A 21,471-nucleotide genomic window follows, 5' to 3' on the forward strand; every position below is an offset into this window, starting at 1 on the left:
CTCCACCCTGACAAATCATACCGCTTCATGCTTAATGCTGTGATTCTTCACTTTAGATTTCATTTCAATATATGATTTTTGTTTTGTAAAATATTGTTTTACCGATGTGATATTTTGACATGTGATATATGTGTGCATCTGAGATAGCTGTAAAATCAGTTTTTGTTACTTGAAATTGGTCCAAAAGGTAAATTAATAATAGAAGAAAGATAACCGTCTTATAATTTATGTTGCAGTGTCTAAAATCACTTTTGTAATCAAGAATTATTCAGGGAAACTAACATTTTTCGCAAAGCAATTATTGCATTTTATTTGGGGCATTCATCGTACCATTGTGGTGTTCTCTTTGATTATTCAACTGCTGCTAATTAAGAATAGACAGACTTCCTGTCACAGGCATATGCTGTTCCCAGAACAACTGAAGGAATAAGGTAAATAAACAAAGTGCAGATGAAAGATACAAACTGAAAACTGCTCATTTGAATGAATAAGGTTGGCAAGACAACCCATATCACACAAACGGCTTGTTTTGGTAAGGTGTTTCAGGCGCTCTCATGTCTGTTTTGTGCTGTTGAATCAGTGAGTTTTCAGTGAGCTATGGTCCGTCTGTGCCATAGTCTCTAATTCACAAGGACAGCACATAATCATGCAGATCACAAAGCATGACAATCTCCCTCCCCTTTTTTTGTTCCGTCACTACTGCCCTTGTTCTCCTATTCTTTTTTCTCTTTTCTCCACTTTTTGTTAGTTCCTGTCGTGGGACTAACAAAGTCCCCCTTTTAGAAATGAGTGCCAATATGCAGTACTTTACCAAAGGTTAAATTTGCCATTCCTCAATTCATTTTGATTGACAAGGACCTTATAAACAAACATTGTAGCTAAAACCATGGTACTTGTTAGACTACTTGTAAGCTTTAATCATTTTTATTTTCTAGTTGCAGTGATTGAAAGGAATGAAGGACATCTCTTTGTCCTGCTATGACTGTCATTCTCTTTCCCCGGGAAGATGGAGGCCTTTAGCAGAGGTGGCATCCAGATCACGCTGCTGACACAGCTGTCCTGGAGCATCTCTGTATTCAGTAAATATTTGGGCAGCGCACAGCAAACAGCAAACAGCCAGCCAGAGACATGTGATCCATGGCATTTTCATCAGCCTTGTCACCACGACAACACAACAAAACACAAAGAACAACAACACAAAGACAACACAACGCAAAACCGAGAGAACGCCCTGTGTTGCCGCATCCTCACACACAGCCTTTAAAGATGCTTGCTGTGTTGCTGCGACCTGACACACAACCTTTAAAGATGCTTGATATGGCGTTATCTTTGCCTGAGGCTGAGCCCAAAATGTGGCTGCTTTCACGTATCAGAGCTAATGGTCTCTGGAACTCGGCAGTTTGTTCCTCCTGTTCACCCTGCTAAAACTGCACCCGGTTTCTGTGGTTCAGGGAGGGAGTTCTATTGTAGCAAGGTTCAGAGGAACTAATACAGGCGCAATCAAAAAGATAGACCATGTAACACATGGCTTGCCACGGAAAAGGTCAAGCCCATAGTGGATACAGTACTTTAAGATCATGGCGGTAATATAAAATGAAAACAAACACACCCTCTCCATCTCAGACAGAGACCTCTCATGCCGCACATTTCCCATTTCCTTTTCACCTGCCTTCCACCTTCTCATCCTCCATCACCCTTCAATCCGTCTGCACATGGAAACCATCCATCAATGGCCCGATATCAAACCAGGTCTCCAATTTAATTCACCATCTGTGGCACGCTTGAGATATTAGCCCTGAGATGAGATCCGTGACACTGAATACCAAGGGAAGAGATCCTGAGGGAGAAGGCTGAGGGGGCTGGGCCGTTCATCCCAGGCCAAAGTCACGTCCCTGGGCTTGACTGGCCGCTCTCGTTTGGCTGCTTTCCTGAAGTGGCTGGACTAAATATTTGCCCTCTGCTCTTGGCTGTCAGGAGGTGTTCGCTCCCTCTCCGTCACACCCCATCCCCTCTCCACCAGCGCCTTCCATCAATGCCAAATCTCACTCTCCATGGCAACCGCGAGAGTTGGCACGGTGACCAGGGGCGGCCGGCCAAATGGATGCTGGGGAACGTTTTTTAGCTGCACTGTGGCAGGACGACCTGGAGAGGGATGGGTCTCCCGCAGGAGCCCCTGCAGCGATGATCACGACACAAATGCAGAATGCGGAACACATGCGGGAAGAACCCTGAAGAGCCTTCAGGAAAAACACAACTAGAGCAAGTAGTCTTCTCCAGGAGACGTGTGGTAGTAATGGTCGTGTATAATTCAGGACCCTTAAACCTTATTATGGGAATCATTTATTTGAGGTTCAAAGTCACTAACTATTTCAAATAAAAGTAATAAGACTGTGTCCATATTCACACACACACATACACACACACACAAACAAATACATATAAACACTGCTATCAAAACACACTAATGCCAAACCACAAACTTTCTTGGTGACAAGCACTGAGAGTTAAAGGCTATCTGAGGAGGACACTCTCTTGCCTCCATCCCCCTTCGCCCCAGCCCTTGCCAGCTGAGACCTGGCTGTCATTCTCTTTTCGTGTTCCTTTTTCCCTCTGTCTTTGTCTTACCCACATCCAGTGTCTCACATCACCACAGAGTTGGACACTGACTCAACTGTGGTGCCTGTGGCCCCTGAGTAAGTATTTGTGTGTGTGTGTGTGTGTGTGTGTGTGTGTGTGTGTGTGTGTGTGTGTGTGTGTGTGTGTGTGTGTGTGTGTGTGTGTGTGTGTGTGTGTGTGTGTGTGTGTGTGTGTTTCAATGCCCCAGCTCACCTTAAACTCATCTGTCATCCCCACTCTCTCATCTAATTAGTCTCTCTCTCCCTTACTCTCTCTCTCTATTTCTATCTCAGTGGCCACTCTAACAGGCTTTTTCTTTTTAAAGGCTTTACTTGTGAGAATTGAGAGTCTATATTGTTGGTCAATAATAGCTTACAAGCACAATCCCAAATTCATAATAGAAACAACAACCGCTGCAAACTCAGCTGCAGCAATTAGACGACAGACTGATCCAAATCCTCAGCAAAAGTGGCATTCCTAATCCCAACAGTTCATATGCCAAAACCTGTCCTTAACAACTGTAATCTTACAACTGTAATCTTAAATCTCATAACAACCTATCCATATCTGCATATTACTCCTAAGTTTAAAGCTAACTTAAACCCTTACTGAGCAACCCTGACCCTATAACTGTCGAGAATTGTCAGGGCAAAGTGAGATTCTACTCATGAATAGTAGAATATATGAAGATCACCAAGATCACCAAGGAAATCCATAGTATAATACAAAACAGACAAGTCTGTTTGAGAAGTTTCCAGAAGGGTTCACAAAAAGATCTGTTAATGTCTCAAATTTCCTTTTGTCTATGTAGGAGGATGAGAGCTCTCTGTAGTGACACAGGTTTGGTGACAGAAATAGAGGGCACACCTTAGAGCCAAAATCTATGGGCGAAAAACATTCCTGAAATGATTAAATAGATGTCTGTGTTTAATTAAGCACATGCTTTACAATTCAGGTAAGGTAAAGATCAATCAAGGTTGTGACCTGGAAATCTGGAGCCATCTTATAGAGTGAAGTACATAGCCATTTTATATAACTCTCCCATCTCACTCTGTCTATATATATCACCGCTAGATTAGAGAGTTTTTTTAGAAAGTGGAAGTGTCTTGTTGGTGGAATTTGTACACAGCCCCAGAAACAATAAATAGTGACACAGTATTTTGCAGCCCTTATGCTATCACAGGAAGACAGGTGCAATTGTCTTAATAAAGGGGCTATAAACTTTAGGCTGTGACAGCGGCAGCTACTTACTATTGTCCCTATGACTTTCCCAGTTGCCTCTCAAGTTGGCGATAAATGAACCTGAACTTGTCGCCTGCTAGTTTCAGTTGGGCCAGTCCCGGTTGGAACGTGCAGTCAAAAATGCCCCTTAGTTAGTTACACCCTGGGTAATTCTGCTAGGTCCTGAATGTGTGGCAGATGAGATGTGGCTGGGGGTTCTTGCAGATGAGACGTGGCCGGTGGTCCTTTGCAAGGTCTGCTGGACTGCGCTGTCACATCCGTGCTCGTAGCGGGGCTAGATGTTTGACAGAGAGGCCACTGCACATCCAGTCCTGCAGGCTGGAGGGAGATGGAAAACTAGTGTGTGCGTGTGTGTGTGTGTGTGTGGGGGGGGGGGTTTGCCTGTGGAGCTGGAAATGTGGATACCCCCAACCCTCCACACTCTCACCCAGTCAGTGCCTTGCGGCCCCGTCACTTTGCATCAGTCTGCCACCCCCCGATATAAATATGGTGGCCGTCCCCCAGGCCACAAACAGCGGCAGCATGGGCCACCCACCCAGAAGACCAAATGCCTGGGAGAAACTTGGACCGCGCCAGCCTGTTGGCACGCCAGCCTCCCTCCCTCTGCCTTTGTTCTTCCATCACTCTCCTCTCTCATCTCAAACTCTTTGTCATTTGCTCTCACACTCCACGTTTATACGCTCCTATACAACAATCATATCATACACAAGGCACATCTCCCAGGGTAAATAGACATTTGTTTGTAAGGGGGAAAAGTAGAAAATAGGGATGATGTAAAATGCACAAAATCTAAAATACAATCTTCTGAGTGTAATTTGATTTATTCGTATGGTATGAGGTAGCTTAAATCAATTATGCCTAACCATAGATTGAGCGTCCAAAAATGATTAGGGACTCATATGTCGGTTGGGACGTTAAAGAGGTTCTAGGGCACCCATTTAACCGAGGGAAGTGTCCCCTCGGTCACGCATAGACCCATGTCTCCATCTAGTGGCTGATTTTTAGTTTGACATCCAGCATGCAGTCACTTCGGAGCTGTCTGAATGTAGCACGTGGGATTGAATGAGTTATTCAGATGATGGTCTCTGTCTTGATTAACTTTAACCTGTGATGTTAACTAATCAGGTTTATGGGTGATCTAGGTCTGTAGCTAAAAATACAAAGGAATGTACCCGATGAGGAAAGCATATTAGCCTACTTGTAAAACAAAGATAAATGTGTCATTTATTTGACCGATACAATACATGTAAGGTCCTTATCTCTATTTAAATACAGGGGTTTCAGCCGAATCCTACACACAACTCAGCCAGTAAAAAAATTGAGTTCAATATTCTTCACAGGCAATGTGTACAGATACCCTTGTGTCATTGAAGGACCCCGAAAAGCCAAGATGGCTGCGCCCGGAGAAATCAACGGGGAGTTTGAAAACTGGTTAAATGAACGATTAGATTCCCTTGAAGTAGACAGGGATGTGTATGGTGCTTACATTCACGGTGTTCTTCAGGAAGAGGAGAATGATGACGAGAAGAAAGACGCTTTACAAGGCATTCTATCTGCTTTTCTGGTCAGTGCATGCCGGGCACGTCTTGTTGAATTGAAGCCTAGCTAGAAATTAACTGAAGAACTGCCTCAGTGTCCAGATCGAGCAGGTCCACGCAGATTGTTACGAATTTTGTTTTTATGTAGTAACAGTTACTTTCATTTAATTTTAATATACACTGAAAATAACCAGAAACACGTGGAAGGCTGAATAAGATCCCAATCTGTATTGTTGGCTCAGTCAAATTAAACGAGATCCTCTCCACTCTGAATGCTTTGCAAATCTTAATCCGATCCATATTTGGAGGATCATTATACTCTGACTATTTTTAGGTTACAGAGTCGCCTTCCTTAAAGGGGCTATACACGCACCATGGCCATTTTGTCAACGTCGGAGACTGCAATTTAGCTGTTGTTGTTTAACTATTAGTAGATCGTGAGATTGCTTTTGGTAATAGAATATACTTAATCATTAGTATGCCTTTAGCGATGGCATGCAGAAAGAAAGGTAATGAAAATGCAAATCAAAGGCAATGTGACACTCTTTTCTTGAACAGGAAGAAGATGCTTTAGAGACGGTCTGTCAGGAGATCATAAAGCAGTGGACCGAATGCTGTGCCAAAGCCGCGGTCACTCAGAACACAGACGGTATATACCAGTTTTATGTCTTTCACCCAGAGTCGTGTCAGTTCTGTTCTGTACAAAGTAGGGTAGTTAGAGACTGTGGCCACATGCAGTCACCCACGACTGGAACGTTTGGTCATGAGCTCTGTGGTCTGCGTTCTCACTTCTCTTGTTTTCTGTGTTCTAAAGCGGATGTGCAAGCCATCGCTAGCCTGATTGAGAAGCAGGCTCAGATCGTTGTAAAGCAGAAAGACGTAACTGATGTGGAGAAGAAGCATAAACGAGCCCTACTGGAGCAGTACGCCAACGTCACAGATGACGACGAATATCCTTTTGTGTGTGTTTGTGTTAGAGAGAACACCAATATCTGAAGACCGGTTTCATTTCCGAAACTGGATTCAGGAATTGTTATAGTTAATTTATCTGTGTCAATTATTTGAGTACACATATCCTTTGTAGTTTCACTGTATTCATTGATGTTTGTATTTATGGACAGCCCGTCTTATCCTTAAGATCTAGGTGCCAAGTTAGAACATAAAGTGTGTAGAAATTATTCTAAAACTGTTCAGAAGAGAGGAGAGCTAAAAATTTGCATACATTAAAATTGTATTACATGTTCACATTCTAGGTCTAAATAAATGTATCAGAATGGATGTGAGATGGAGCTGGATTGATCTAAACAAAAATAATATTAACTTGTCATGGAATTTAATCTTTTTTGCAGGCTCAAAATCACAAACCCCAGTTTATATAACAGTCCATTCGAAGGGATGTGACACCTTCTGCCTGCCATTTTTAACTGTCAAAATAGGGCCCAATGTGTTGCACACCAACAGCTTACCAGCAATGTTTGTTTTTCAACAACAAATAGCCACATGTGGGTTCTGGACACGTGAACTCCATCAGACTAGAAATGCCATAAGTCTGTTTGAATGCAGGTAGTGATATTTCTCATTGTGAGTAGTATGGCCCTTGGAATATGTGTGAAACCTGATGCTGGCAGTTTTCTTAACACCTGCACTGAAGATGAAGAGGAACTGCCCGGAGCTAACGCCTTCCCCAGCGAAAAATGTATCCTTTTCCGTAACATGTTTTTCCTTTTCTCATGTGTTTGTGACCAGTAGGGGTATGATTAGCATTGATCCAGTGAGAGCATGGGAGGCTCCTTGACAGGGGAATTGCAGCCCTCTTTAAAAACACTAACGTGGAGGACGTGCTGAGCCGGAAGAAGCAGCAGCGGGACCAGGCCAAAGAGGATTCCCAGAAGAAGAAGGAGGGGGACAAAATGCAACGGGAGAAGGACAAACTAGTCAAGCAAGAGAGGAAGGACAAGGAGAAGAAACGCACCCAGAAAGGAGAACGCAAAAGATAAAGTAACCAGGCAGGATGCAGGACAGATTATCTCAGATCAAAGTAATGGACTTCTCAGTTATCAGTTTCACACCTCAATTGCCATTTTCCTAGAGTTTGCTTGTGGATGTGACGGGAAGGAATTTTTTTCACAGAGGCCTTCCATGTTACATATAAGTGTACTTTGCTTTACTCTCGAAGAAGAAGTCTACTGTCAAAGTAAAGCCAAAATGCAGAAAGGTTTTTTTTTTCTGCCATAATACATTAATATCAGTATGATATTGAATTACTTCAGGGTGATAATATGCATGTATCATTTCTTGAGAACAGCTCTGCCTTAAATGCATATATGATGGCTGTAATGTTAGTAACTGTCATCTGTTGAGATTTTGTGTGAAGAGAAGGGCTTTGTCTCAGATTAGTTTTCTCTGCGTCAGAGTACAGAAAAAAAGATATGAGAATGCTAAATACAGTTGATTCGAACCTAGAAATACTTTTGAACTGACTACTTTTTCTTACCACATCCTTTTCCATTTGGGCTCCCTGCAGCAAATTCAGAACCTGTCATTGTAACTGAAAACAATTGGCTGATTAGAAGATTAGCAGTTTCATGATGAGTAGGGTGTGTTGGAAATTGGTTTGAAAGAGCAATCTTGGAGTACAGTAACAGAATGGTAATTAACTGTGTATAGTGGGAGTTGGGGTGTATAACCAAGGGGTATACGAACAATCCAGACATTCTGTAGAGAGGACTTTACTACTAGCCACAATTCATCACTTCTTTTTTTTATCACTTCTAGTTATTATTTTTACTAGGTGATTTTTTAGAAATTGACGTTTATTCAAAGAAATAAGTACAAAAAAATGTTTTTGTCAGCTTCAACTAGAACATTTGTGTATCTAGTGTGATTGCTACTAGTGCAAGATTGCTTCAAAATGGGAACTTCAGACATTTTAGACATCAAGGAAATCAACTCAATTTGTTTTAGCCACCTGCCTTTTCTAAGCAAATATATGCAGATCATGCATCAGTTTTTAGTGGTAAGAATGTTTAATATAGTGGAAGCAGATTCGGTTTAGCTTAATGAAGAGATTGAGCCGTTGGGTGTCCACTTGTAAACTTAATTTGTACTGTTTGCTAGATTACCCACACTTAAGAAGCGCAAGTCATTACCGGTAATGTCCTTTGCCTTTTTTGTAACTTTTTGGCATCATGTTAAAGCAAAAGGGTTGAAACTACGGATGGTATGGCGGTCCACTGTAGGTGCTCTTTTCACCATACTAGTCATCTGGAGCAGAGCTGCAGGCTTTCATTTCCCCCCCTATCAAAGATCTTCATTATGTTTAACAATTTATATTCTCAGAGTTGTTTTATACCTTAATAAAGTGAGCAGAGAACAGTGGGGTTTTGTGTTTATTTAAGTAACTAATTACAGATGGTTCTGAGTTACATGAATATTCAACAGAAAAAAATGGTGAAAAAACACTGGTGTTTGAACAGAAAGAAATTGTGGTTGGTTCACTTAATTAATCACTTCATCTGTAAATTACACTCATCATCATTAACCATTCACTGACCTGACATGGAAAAAATAGATGATTTCAAACAACTGACATCAAGGAATACAAACATTTCAACAAGATCTCGTGGATGTCATGCATACATCTTGGATACAGTTTCACCATGTTTTGATGAGCCTGAATAAATAAAGCATGGATTCCTTTAAGAAAATAATTCCAACATTTTTGTCATCTGATTAGCTTCTCAAACATCTCACAATTCTCAGGGCTACAGAAACATTCCAATAAATATAGCAAAGAAAGGAAATTACAGAAATGACAACATTAATTATTCATAAATAGCGCCTTAAATTATATTCATACTCAAGATCTGTGTTTTTGTTGTTAATATATATATGTGTGTGTCTGTATATATGTAAGACACAAAGGATTGATAGAACATTAATTGCAGGAGTAAGATAAATCAATAACAGAAACGTCTTGAATTTTTTTTTAACTTTTTTTGTTGAATCTACCATTCCCTTAAATCATGAGATACCCTTCATTACACGTGTATTACAATGACTGCTGGGGTTTCCCTACCCCTGACAAAATGCTTCCCGTGATCATCACTTCTACTCATAGCCCAAAGTTCTCCTCCCGCTGCCAATCTGTGTTTAACTCGAGATTTGGAAGATTTCACTGGGATTGGGAATTTCACAAACAGCATAATAAAATCTGTTCTTAAATAAATGAACACTGTATACTGACCAAAACATAAGATGCAATATTATTGTATATACACTGTCAAAAAAACTAACGTATCCTTTCATAGCTGGAACTGAGCTAAGGCTATCTCACTCCCCTTGGTGAGACAGAGGCCTGGTCACTGCACTAGGTGGCTAAAACACAGCGGTGATCCTCTCCAACTGGGTCTCTGCAGCGGGGTAGCCGTCTGCCTCCGAGGCCTCCAGGCCCTGGCTGCAGTTCTTCGGTAGAGTCATCTGCAGGGCACACCACAGAGCTGTGCGTGACTTCCTGGTGGTGTTGGCCAGATCCCTGAGGGCTACGGCCAGCAGGAGGATGTCTGTCAAAACACGGAAGGACACTCGTGAAGACAACTGACTGAGCCGTCTGGTGCTGAACCCTTCACCAGTCTAACCTCACTGCCTCTGAGCCGTCTGGTGCTGAACCCTTCATCAGTCTGACACTGCCTCTGAGCCGTCTGGTGCTGAAGCTTCACCAGTCTAACCTCACTGCCTTGAGCCGTCTGGTGCTGAAGCTTCACCAGTCTAACCTCACTGCCTTGAGCCGTCTGGTGCTGAAGCTTCACCAGTCTAACCTCACTGCCTTGAGCCGTCTGGTGCTGAAGCTTCACCAGTCTAACCTCACTGCCTTGAGCCGTCTGGTGCTGAAGCTTCACCAGTCTAACCTCACTGCCTTGAGCCGTCTGGTGCTGAAGCTTCACCAGTCTAACCTCACTGCCTTGAGCCATCTGGTGCTGAAGCTTCACCAGTCTAACCTCACTGCCTTGAGCCGTCTGGTGCTGAAGCTTCACCAGTCTAACCTCACTGCCTTGAGCTTCACCAGTCTAACCTCACTGCCTTGAGCTTCACCAGTCTGACCTCACTGCCTTTGGTCATTTTCACCACTTAGCCCTTGCACCCTGTCCTCTAACGCCTATGTACCGAACTCAACACTGACCCTTTAAAACCAACATGCAGACCTAAATGCTTCCTCAACCCTGATGGACCCTATCCACTAAGCAAACCATGATCCTGAATCTCTTTTTGATCCACCCCAAATACATCTCCTCCTAAACCTTTTAACTTAAACACATAAGTTACAAATAATACATGACTATAAAACCCTGACCTCATCCCCAACGTCTATGATCGGAGATTCAGCACTTACCTCTGTCCTCGTTGAGAAGAGCAGCCCCGGGCCTCTGGCGTGTGCTGCTGCTCTGGAGCTCCTCTCTGCGGCGGGCCTGAGTGCCATAGATGGCCTCCAGGTGTCGGTCCAGCACTGTGCAGACATTAGCATGCAGGGGAACACTCCTCAGGCGCTCCATCCTCCCCAGCACACTCACCACCTGAGGCAGCCACGGCACACACATTACTACCAAAGCACTCCATACCAAAACATTAACCCAAAAAACAAACAAACAAACAAACACAATGGACCTTGAAACGGGTGAATTACAGGACCACTCATATGCAGGCCAAAAATCAATAATCCTTGATAAACATTGAGAAATCACCAGATACCATTATAAGAAATCATAAAGGCCTTTCCTTTCCTGTAGACTGAAATGTGAACCCCATCGGCCAAGCTGTGGTCCCTGTACAAACCTTGGCTTGTTCTCGCAGCTGGTCTACAATGAGGCGGTCCACTCGGGAGGGGTTGTGAGGGACCTTGGGCAGTGGGTTGCTGCTTCCCACTGATATGCGTTTCCCTGGGTAAGTCTTGGTCAGGATTCCCTCTGACTGCAGGACAAAACAGATACAGTTCTTTTTTATTGATGGCTTCAGCTGATCAGTTATGGCCCTTGGCAATATGATACACAATCATTTCTGACATTTAACATCAAATGTTATATCCACCTAAACCCACACTCATTCAACAAATAAAATGAAAATAGCTGGTTTTCTCCTGGATAGCTGGAAATGCAGGTGCTTGTTAAAGCCAATGAAGGCAAGGTAAATCACCCATCACAGACCTTTTACTAACCCAAAACATGCACTGTTGCCAATCTCCATGCTCACCTTCTTCCTCTCCTTCTCCAGGAGTCTCCACTGCTCACAGCACTCCTCCAGGTGCTGGTGGAGCTGATTGGTAGGTCCTCCACGGCTCCTGCCCAGTCTGGGACCCCTAAGGGAAGAGAGGAATCCTGGAAGAGGCCCGTCTCCTCCCGCAGCCAATCCCATTGCCTCCTGCAGGTAGGGGTTAAATATTGCAGCCTCTCCCTCCTGCATGAAATCGAAGTCCATGAGAGAGTTGTAGGGATGAGAGGAGCGGGACTGGAGGGAGCTAAAGCCACCCTGTCTTGGGCCACCCATGGCTGGGTACATGAGAGGCAGGAAGGGTGAAGGCTGAGGTTTCCCTTGGTTGCTGTGCTGGAGGGCTTGAGGTCCATATAGACTGCCCAGAAGCTCCAAGTAAGGATTCTGCAGAAGGCCCTGCTTCCTGTCTCCACACAGGGGCTTGTTCCTCCCCTCCATGAAGCACTGAGGGGCAAAGCTGTCTGCAGCCAAGGCAGAGCCGTGCATCCGAGTCTTCTCGGTATGGAGATCCATATCAGGCCCATCTCCAGCACCACCGTTGCCCTGACCTCTCCTCAGGCCCTCCAGGCTACCACATCCAGGCCCCTGCCCCGGCCGGCCCTGCAGGCTGGCTCCCATATCCCCCTGGCTGCAGTCAGGCATGCAGTTCTGGACGCCGGAGCCCCTCTGTAGCTGCTGGGAGGACAGCAGTGAGCGAAGGTCAGAAACAGAGGGAGCAGGGAACCTGGTCATCCCAAGAGCACCTGCACCCATCATGTCAGCCCTGGACATCTGCTTAGCTTGGCCATGGTACTGGCTTGACTGAGCATACAGTGAGGCATACTGGTTGTGGCTGGGCTCATTGGCACCGCTGCTGGTGCTGATCTTGACCGCGTGAGGTGATGGTAAGGTCTGGAAGTAGTCACACTGCTGCTGACCTGGCCCTGCGTAGTCTTTGGGGTAGAAGTCACACGGAGGGGACTGCCTCTTCCCCAGGTCACTCCCACGCTGCTCCTCGAAGTCTCTCTGCACATCTCTTTTGTACTGCAGCGCTGGAGGCATACGGGGGTACAGCAGGCTCTTCTGTTCGGCCATGTTGTCCTCGTAGTGCCTGTGGTTCAGTGCTCTGTTCAGAGGGGGCTCCCGGGAGTAGGTGCTCTCCTGCTCCCCCATCAGCATAGCCTGCATGCTGGCTGCCAGCTTGCTCATCTCCTGCATCGAAAGAGGCTTGTGTATCTTTGGCTTGGCCCGGCCCGCGCCAAAATCATCGGAGTAATCGCCGAAGTACGACTCGCTTGGCCTGCCCGCCTGTAGGCTACAGCTTGGATCAAGGGCCCTGGCGACCCCACACAGACCCTCATCCTTCACAGCTGTGCTGAACTCTTGAGCCTTTCCCGCTCGGGCCTTGGACATGTACGAGCTGGCCCCAGGGGGGAGCTCTAAGCCCGGGGGTCGAGGCAGCTCTGCCTCCGGCATGGAATAGGCCTGAGCATCTCCATTGCAGGGGGAGAGGAGCCAGAGTGAGTCACTTTCAAAGTCACTAAGATGCTGGAAGCAGTCTGCTCTAAGCTGCGGGTCCTTGCCAGGGAACTGCCTAAGAGCCTTGAGGTGGGAGTCAGAGTAGCCCGGGCCTGGCTGGAAGCTGGAGTTTGGCTGCATCTTGAGCTCTGGGGTAAAGTACTGCTGCAAGCTGTTCTGCCTCATGGTATTAGGAGACCACACAGACTTCAAACTGCCTTGGGTTCTGCCACATACAGAGAAACATTATTATATATTTATTATATATATAGTTATATATCCGTATTACATTTACATTTAACCTCTAAAAATTGAATAACTACTACAAAATCTGTTTCTATAATTGACTGAAACTTGAGAATTCACTCTGGGTTGGCTTGTGCACATCAACAGCCATATCCATATCTAACTACAGGGATGCAAACACATGTATGGTCAAAAAAGAGAGAGCTAATCGAAGCCCTCGCCCCGCAGCAAATATCCATATAATTACATTGCCACGACCCCCGACATCCCCTGCCCACTCCTATAGGCACATAGAGTAAAATGAAATTCTGAAAATTAACATACACCAACACTATTTTGGAATATTCAATCATTTTTTATTCCGAAACATAAACTCTTATTGAAATTGTTGCGATGAAATTGCAGGAGCAAGTGGAGGTTGTGATAGAGTTGCGAATTTACCTCTTTGTAATACTAATTGAGTTATTTGTTGAAAAATAGGCTGTTCTGCCCTCTGCTTATTCAGGTCAGCAAGTGTATATTTAATTTAAATGTATTATTATTCCTGTTACCCAGCTAAACTAGGGGGGTCTGGGGGCATGCTCCCCCATAAGATGTTTTTGAAAATATCCTTTTAAATAGTGTCCTCTAGTGGGTTTTAGGAAGAGAAATTAACACATTTATAACAATAAACATTATTGAAGACATCTGCTGAGATAGGTGCTAATTATACTGTAGCATGGTAGGGATTTGTAGCTCAAGTGAGAAGGTTAACATTTTAGGCTAGAGTTCACTAGCTAGTTATAGGCTAGCTGGTGGAGCTACTGAATAGGGAAGCATACCCACAGGATCAATGAACCAGCATGATAAAATAAAGCCACGATATCTACCAATCACTCGTGATGATTTAACCATTTTGTTTCTTTTACTATTTTAAGCTATACCTTTATTTCCAGCAAAAAGAAAAGCGCCGTGTTTGCATCCCTGTAACTAGCCTTACAATATTCTTCTAACCTAAGCCACAATGGCAGAAGGATCAGATGAAAACTAATGTTCAATATCAGAGTAGAGTCCCCATTCACATTCAAATGAACAATTACAATACCTTACTTAAAAATAATGCAATGCTGTGTTTTACGAGAACGAATGTGATGGAATGACCTTGACGAATCAGTGATAATCAAATTCACGACAAATGAAGTGCCCTCCAAAACAGTACTAGCCTGTTAAATAATGTAATCCCTCATTCATTTATTAATTTACTCATTGATTCACTGTGTAGCCTACTACTTTCAATAGACTCATCATAGGTTTGCCAAAGGTTTTACTTTGTATGATGTACAACATTGTAATTAGATGTACTGAAATGCTTACTCTTCTGCAAAAGTGGTGTCCAACTGATCAGCATCTTCCAGGATATTGGACACCAAGCCATATAGATCAGCCTCACTTCCACACTGGTTTGCGTCCATCTGGGTCCTTCAGGACAAAACCAAAAACGTTTTTGCTGATCTGTCATCATCAAAAATAACTCATAAAAAAAAAAAAAGATTATGGAAGTCTACCTTTCAAATATATTTGTGGGATTGGTTTGAGCACAATCCATAAACTTCTGAAAGTCGTCGGGAGCTGCCCATGGTGTGTAGAGGTTGGCATCCTCAGACAGCCGGAATTCGGGTAATGGATAGGGCTGAGGCAGCCGCCCAATATCTGTAAGACTGACCTGAAGAAGTTTTATGATACATTTAGATGTAGCAAATAATGTCTTGTTTAAGAGTGTCATGAGCTTTAAAGTGACTTTTTATGCATAAGAACATGAATGAGAAAAACACAAACCAGTCAACATTAATTTGAAGTTATGGTAATAATTGCAAATGACATAATACAATACCCTATTTCCAAGTGAAATGTGACATTGAACACTGCTTCACTATGGATTCAAAAGAGTTTATTTCTAAAGTAAGATGTTAGCTAACAACTTCATACCTCAAACTTCTCACCTGATTCTTCTGTGGAGAGAAGTATGAGTCTGACCCCGACACTGCATTTTGGAACCGATCAAATGCCATTCTTGGACCACATAAATTCCCTCTCAACTGGCTTTTCAACGCATTATTGCCCTTAGAGAAATTGAAACAGCCATTACTTAAAGTTAATAGATAGCACTGTCTGTTCCAAAATGTGCACACCATCTAAAAGCACACAGACCCATATGCACTGATCACCTCAAGATGGACGAAATATCCCCCCAAAACAAAATGGTAGCCTACCCTAAGACGAACGCTTTAGCTACATGCTGTGAGTGTATGCAGTGAACAACTTAGAGATCAGTGACAAGAAGCTAATATTACCAACATATATCATAGCAACTCTAATGAAACAACGTGTTTTAGTTAGGCAGGATAAATAGTATGGCAATTTGACAGGATTAATTTGGCAACATCATCATTCTTAAATTAGTTTACTTAACAGTTCAGTTAAATGTCATACATTACATACATTAGATAGCGGGACTGGCAAGCTAGGTAGCAAGCTAGCTAATTCAGCAGAGTTGATGTTTTCTGGTTAGCTAACGGCAGGTAACGTTTGCATTCTTGAAATCATTGCTCACCTCCATTAAAATGTTGTAAAACGAAAATGTAAACTCTCCAGAAGTTAATCCGCCAAATTAAATTTCCACGATTATTAATTATTAACAATTCATTCGACAGAAAAAAATAAATACTTTTACAGAATTTCACAAACAAAGACACAACAGACACTCTCGAGCGCCCCAATTCAACTGTTCAGTTTCCAATTTTAGAACCCTCGCGAAGGGGTCTGTCAGCAACTTTTCTGCTCTGATTGGTTGGCAAGCGCATAGCAACATTGGAAGGAAAACTTCGCCTTTTCGTAAACGCGGGGTTTTTCATTTTTTTTCATAAAAGAGTATTGTCTTGGTAAATGCCTTAACCATAACTATATTTGTCACTTTTTACTACGTGTGTGCTACCATATGAACACCTAGAACAACAAAGTACATTTAGGCGACGTAATACACCAGTACATTTAATCAGTTAATGTTATATCAGGGTACGCAGGCCGGCACACCAAATGCAAAGATTAGAGAGCCCTACAGTGGATAACATTAATTCTGTGCTACCATATGAACATTAACCATTGGTAGTGGGTTGGACTGAGCTGCTTTATGAGTTGGGGTGCTCTTTGGATGGTGGTAAACTTAAGGCTAGGCCCACTTTAAAGCATTGTGAAAAACGTTATGGAACATGACAATTAGTCTATATTAAAATAAATATCTTGGGCAATGATGATACAACATTATGTTAAAGGGGAATGGGAGAGGTGGACTCAGCACTTAAACGAAATAAGTTTTAGTATTCTGCTTCATGGCTACTCCATGCTGGCCTTGTTTCTTATGGAATACATTACCGCTCTGCCTTTTGACTGGGCTACGTAAATCGGTATCCAATGTCACCGGCGTCACTAGACAATGTCAATGGTCTTGGCGGTAAGGCTACTTTTGTATGGAGACAGATTTGTCTCAAAATTATTCGTGCGCGCACACACCGTAATCCACACGTATGCTATGTTTTGCAAGTTCAAAGTCAAAATTTGTGACTTGTAAATCGGGATTTACAAACATTTGAATAAAACATTACACCTTTGATGTAAACCCCAATTTACAAGTCACACATATTGCGCGTAGATTGAGTCCTTTGCTTGTGTGGATTTTGTCCTGTGAACTTGTGAAACTTGGGGGAAAGGCGAGAAGAATGTCTCAAAATTACCCAAGCGGAACCAGGGGTTCATGCGCGTATTGGATGATCCACACATGCAGATTCAACACTTCACACGAGCAAAAACATTGCACCTGTGTGAAAATCCCAATTTACAAGTCACAAATGTAGTCTTTCCCCTCGCAAATCCCGATTTACAAGTCACAAAACATGGCATACGTGTGGATTACGGTGTGTGCGTGTACGAATAAGGTGTGTGCGCGCACGAATAATTTTGAGACAAATCTGTCTCCATACTTTTGAATGTCAACAGCCCCACCTGGTGACTAATAGAGGTATCATCACCATTCTGAGGTCAGTGACGGGAAATAAATAAGTGAAATCATATTAGAATTACCGTAGGATTGAACAGTTTGGGTCTAGCGACTATTTCAGTGAAACTGTAAGTGGGCAAATTAAAGTAGGCCTATATAACGGGATCCTAGGTTGATTGTTTTTGTTCTTTAAAAACAATAAACCTAGGGTTCTGTTATTGGGTTTAATTAATCTGAGCACTTTGCAGACTGGATTTGCCTACTTTGTGTGTTTGATATTGCGGGGACAAGGCAACAAACATTATGAAAAACATGCGTTAATATTTCTGTGGGCTACAGCGGATAGGTTTGCAGTGTAGGCTAGGCCTATATGGGGACGGCTCAGTGTTCCAAAAGCCCAATATTCCGAAATCTCAATATTCCGAAAGAAAAGCCCCCTGGCATACTTTAAAACTAGTTTAAATTGCACAAAAGACACACAGCATTTAATTTGCGCAGCGGAGCTGAGACTCTCACCGGGCTATCACTTTTGCTAGGGAATATTTGTTAATTTAGCCTACTCTGGTTTTGAATATGGGGAACCATTCGTGCAAAGGAAATCACCGGCAGATTGTCGCAGGACATTACAAGCACTGGCAAAGGCGTGCATGCGTTGGTTATAACTTATCATACTATAATAATGGGTTTTCGGAACATTGACATAGCCTGTGCTGTCTGCAGTGAAACAATCATGTGGACAACAAAACGCTACACTATAATCACTTTGTCAAAGGCTTATTTGTTAAAAGTAAACGAAAATAACCGCGAATGCCATGGTAAATGGTAAACTCAGAGAAACAGGAAAGAGTTGATAGAAAGTTATTCAGCATTTCATGAGGTCGAGGTAGCTATAGTAACGTAATCTGATCGTCCTCTCACCAATATATTAGCCTACGTCATAAACGTAAACGTTCTCACAAAGATAAATTCATGTAATTCTGACAATTCAAACCACATTTGACAGAGAAGGTGCGGTGCTCTGGTGATTTGGTGGGCAACGCCTTCAGCAAGGAGAGTCCCATCTTCACCCTCTGGTCTGGGTGTTCCCGATATCAGTTCTTAGAGCATTCAAGAAATGTCTTACCTGCAGGATACACGATCAGGAGGGCTGCATCTTCTAGCTGTCACAGAGGTGAGCTAGAACAGCACAGACATTCTTATTTGTAAAATGAGGCAACAACATCAGATCTACAATCATGAAAGGCAAGAAAACATTTCACAAAGGCAATATTGGGTCAGTTGTGGACACCAGGGGTACTGAACCAGGGGGTTCAGACATGAACAGTTCTAATTATGAGCCCGAATTTCAAAGCAACTATTCCTCTGCACCTGAACCAATGCTTGCCTCAGCCTCAGATCATCTTTCTGCTACTGACCCTGAGCTTAGCATGCTCTTAGATTCATCATTGGGACTGGATCCAGATTCCAGCATGGTGCCAGACTCACTTTCTAAATCTGCTCCAAAGTCCACAATCAACCGAAAGAGCACTCCAAGCCCTAAACCCATCAGAGTGATTCAGGGCCTTTTCTCAAAACTGCGTCCACGTTCCACAGTCAGTTCTAAGGAGTCTGGTGCTCAGTGCCTTGATGAAGAGCCTGTAGGCCAGAGCTTAGAGGAAGCTGTCCAGCCAGATGAAGAAATCTCTCCAGGAACTGAAGCTCAGGAACAATCCCTCTCTCCAGGCAAGGGTCGTGAAAAATCAGCTTGCCATGAGGAAATTACCCTTGAAGTTCCTGCAGAGGCTAGCAAAGAAGTCATGGGTGCTTTCCCAGACACCATGGAGGAGCAGAAGAGAGAAGGGGCTGTGTCTGAGGATATACTTCAAGACGGACCTGGGAGTCCAGACCATGAAAACACCCCGGACAGAATAAGTTGTGAGCCACTGGACGTAAAGGTAAATGTTTGTGCCACAATCAAAAGAAACATTTTGCCATCCATCCTGCGTGGCTCCACTAAAACAGGCTCAGGTTTGAAGCAAAAGGGGAAGATACAAGGCAAGATAAAAAACTTCATGCTGTCCACGTTAGGCAGAAAGGAGTCAAAAAAAAAACCACACACCTCTGCAGAAACATCACAGATGACTGAGACACGACCTTTAGATGAGGACAATGAAGAAAGCACAAAGGTTCAACTGAGCAAATCTCAGGTATCAAATCAAGACTCAGTCACGTCCCAAATCAGGAGACGCACATCCAGAGAGGGAATACACAAGAAACCTCGCCAGTCTATGCAGGAGCCAGGTAGAGCCAAATACAAAGAATCGACCTTTAAACCACACTCTATGAATGCTGAGGACTCACACAGAGAACGCGGTCCATCAGTGCCATCTCAGGTATCAAATCAAGACTCAGGCACGTCCCAAATCAGGAGACGCACATCCAGAGAGGGTGTTCACAAGAAACCTCGCCAGCCAATGCAAGAGCTAGGTAGAGCTAAATCTAAAGAATCGACCTTTAAACCACACTCTATGAATGCTGAGGACACAGGTAGAGCCAAAACTAAAGAATCAACCTTTAAACCACACTCTCTGAATGCTGAGGACTCACACAGAGAATGCAGTCCATCAGTGCAAGCTCAGGTATCAAAGCAAGACTCAGGCACATCCCAAATCAGGAGACGCACATCCAGAGAGGGTGTTCACAAGAAACCTCGCCAGCCAATGCAAGAGCTAGGTAGAGCTAAATCTAAAGAATCGACCTTTAAACCACACTCTATGAATGCTGAGGACACAGGTAGAGCCAAAACTAAAGAATCAACCTTTAAACCACACTCTCTGAATGCTGAGGACTCACACAGAGAATGCAGTCCATCAGTGCAAGCTCAGGTATCAAAGCAAGACTCAGGCACATCCCAAATCAGGAGACGCACATCCAGAGAGGGTGTTCACAAGAAACCGGTGACAGTGCCAGCTGCAGGACAGGCCCAGCCTTCTGGGTCTACTGGGCGGGTCACTAAGCAACCAACACAAGAGTCAAGTGGTAGCATCCAAACCACAAAAGGTTCCACTAAACAGGACACAAAGAAATCATTTCAAAACGCTCAGCACGATCGGCCAGAGAGAAAACCACGTCCATCCATCTCAGAGAAGGCCCAGTCCATGGAAACAACTAAGCAACGAAGCACTACATCAAGTGGGACTGCACATGCTCAAGCTCACAAGCCAGTACAAGAACCAAATAAAGCCAACCACACCAGCAGCCCACGGAAGACTAGCACCACTGAGGATATGCAAACTAGCACTCAAAACAGTATGGTGCAAAGTCAAGCTGCTCACGTGCAAAAGCCACAGCCAGATCCACAGAGAGACCAATCCAGAAAAGGTAGCATCAAAGCAAGCACTATGAGCTCAGAGGACCAGACAAGAAGGCCCCATCAGTCTATGGACCATTTAAGCAGAGTCAAGGACAATGAAAGGAGACATAGTACCAAAGAGAAAACCAAGCCGGCACCAGCAGATCAAGACAGAGCAGAAGCTCAAGACCCATCCTCAAAGAAGAAAACGACCAGCTCTTCAAAAAACAAGCATGCTGAAGACCTCGCAACAGTTGTTCCAGGTAAACCTCTAACCAAAAGCAAAAAGTAAATAAAGATTCTTGTCTCTGAACGACCACATTAAGAAGATTAAATGCTTTGTTTTTTTCTGATAGGGACTATATGTCTGCAGTTAACCACAATTGCTGTCTCAAACCTCAATTCCCCTCTGGAGAGAGTAGATATCAAAATGAAACCAGAAGAGCTGAATGCAGCCCTAGGGGACTGATTTCAATGGTAGATTTTCCTGAAAATCGCACAAACATAACTGCACACATACACACACAAAAAGATCAACATATCCTACCTAAAGTTATGAAGATGTTTTGCTGAGAATTCTGTCGATGATTTGGTTTCCTGCCTCAGACAACAGGCAAGTGTGATTGCAAGGCACCAAAGACAGAAAAGTTATGTTATGCAGTAAGGCCCCTCAGATTAAACCGGAAATATCCAATGCAAGATTCACAAAG

At 43.6% G+C, this 21,471-nt stretch overlaps 2 protein-coding genes across 2 annotated transcripts; one reads left to right on the top strand and one right to left on the bottom strand.

The window, feature by feature from the left end:
• The first annotated feature begins 5,201 nt into the window (after positions 1-5,201).
• On the top strand, positions 5,202-8,769 carry ccdc43 (coiled-coil domain containing 43). The gene is made up of 5 exons (XM_080857186.1): positions 5,202-5,422; positions 5,955-6,045; positions 6,211-6,346; positions 7,043-7,092; positions 7,206-8,769. The coding sequence occupies exons 1-5, from the start codon at positions 5,249-5,251 to the stop codon at positions 7,391-7,393; spliced, it is 639 nt and encodes a 212-aa protein (XP_080713312.1). The 5' UTR covers positions 5,202-5,248; the 3' UTR covers positions 7,394-8,769.
• Positions 8,770-9,773: 1,004 nt separating this feature from the next.
• moto (minamoto) lies at positions 9,774-15,493 on the bottom strand (the record flags this gene model as incomplete). Its single annotated transcript, XM_080856986.1, has 7 exons — positions 15,380-15,493; positions 14,945-15,102; positions 14,754-14,858; positions 11,640-13,380; positions 11,226-11,360; positions 10,786-10,966; positions 9,774-9,958 (listed from the first exon to the last, which is right to left on the bottom strand). The coding sequence occupies exons 1-7, from the start codon at positions 15,446-15,448 to the stop codon at positions 9,774-9,776; spliced, it is 2,574 nt and encodes an 857-aa protein (XP_080713112.1). The 5' UTR covers positions 15,449-15,493.
• Between the last annotated feature and the right edge of the window lie 5,978 nt (positions 15,494-21,471).

The sequence above is a fragment of the Sprattus sprattus genome (assembly GCF_963457725.1).
Source record: "Sprattus sprattus genome assembly, chromosome: 18".
Taxonomy (NCBI): domain Eukaryota; kingdom Metazoa; phylum Chordata; class Actinopteri; order Clupeiformes; family Clupeidae; genus Sprattus; species Sprattus sprattus.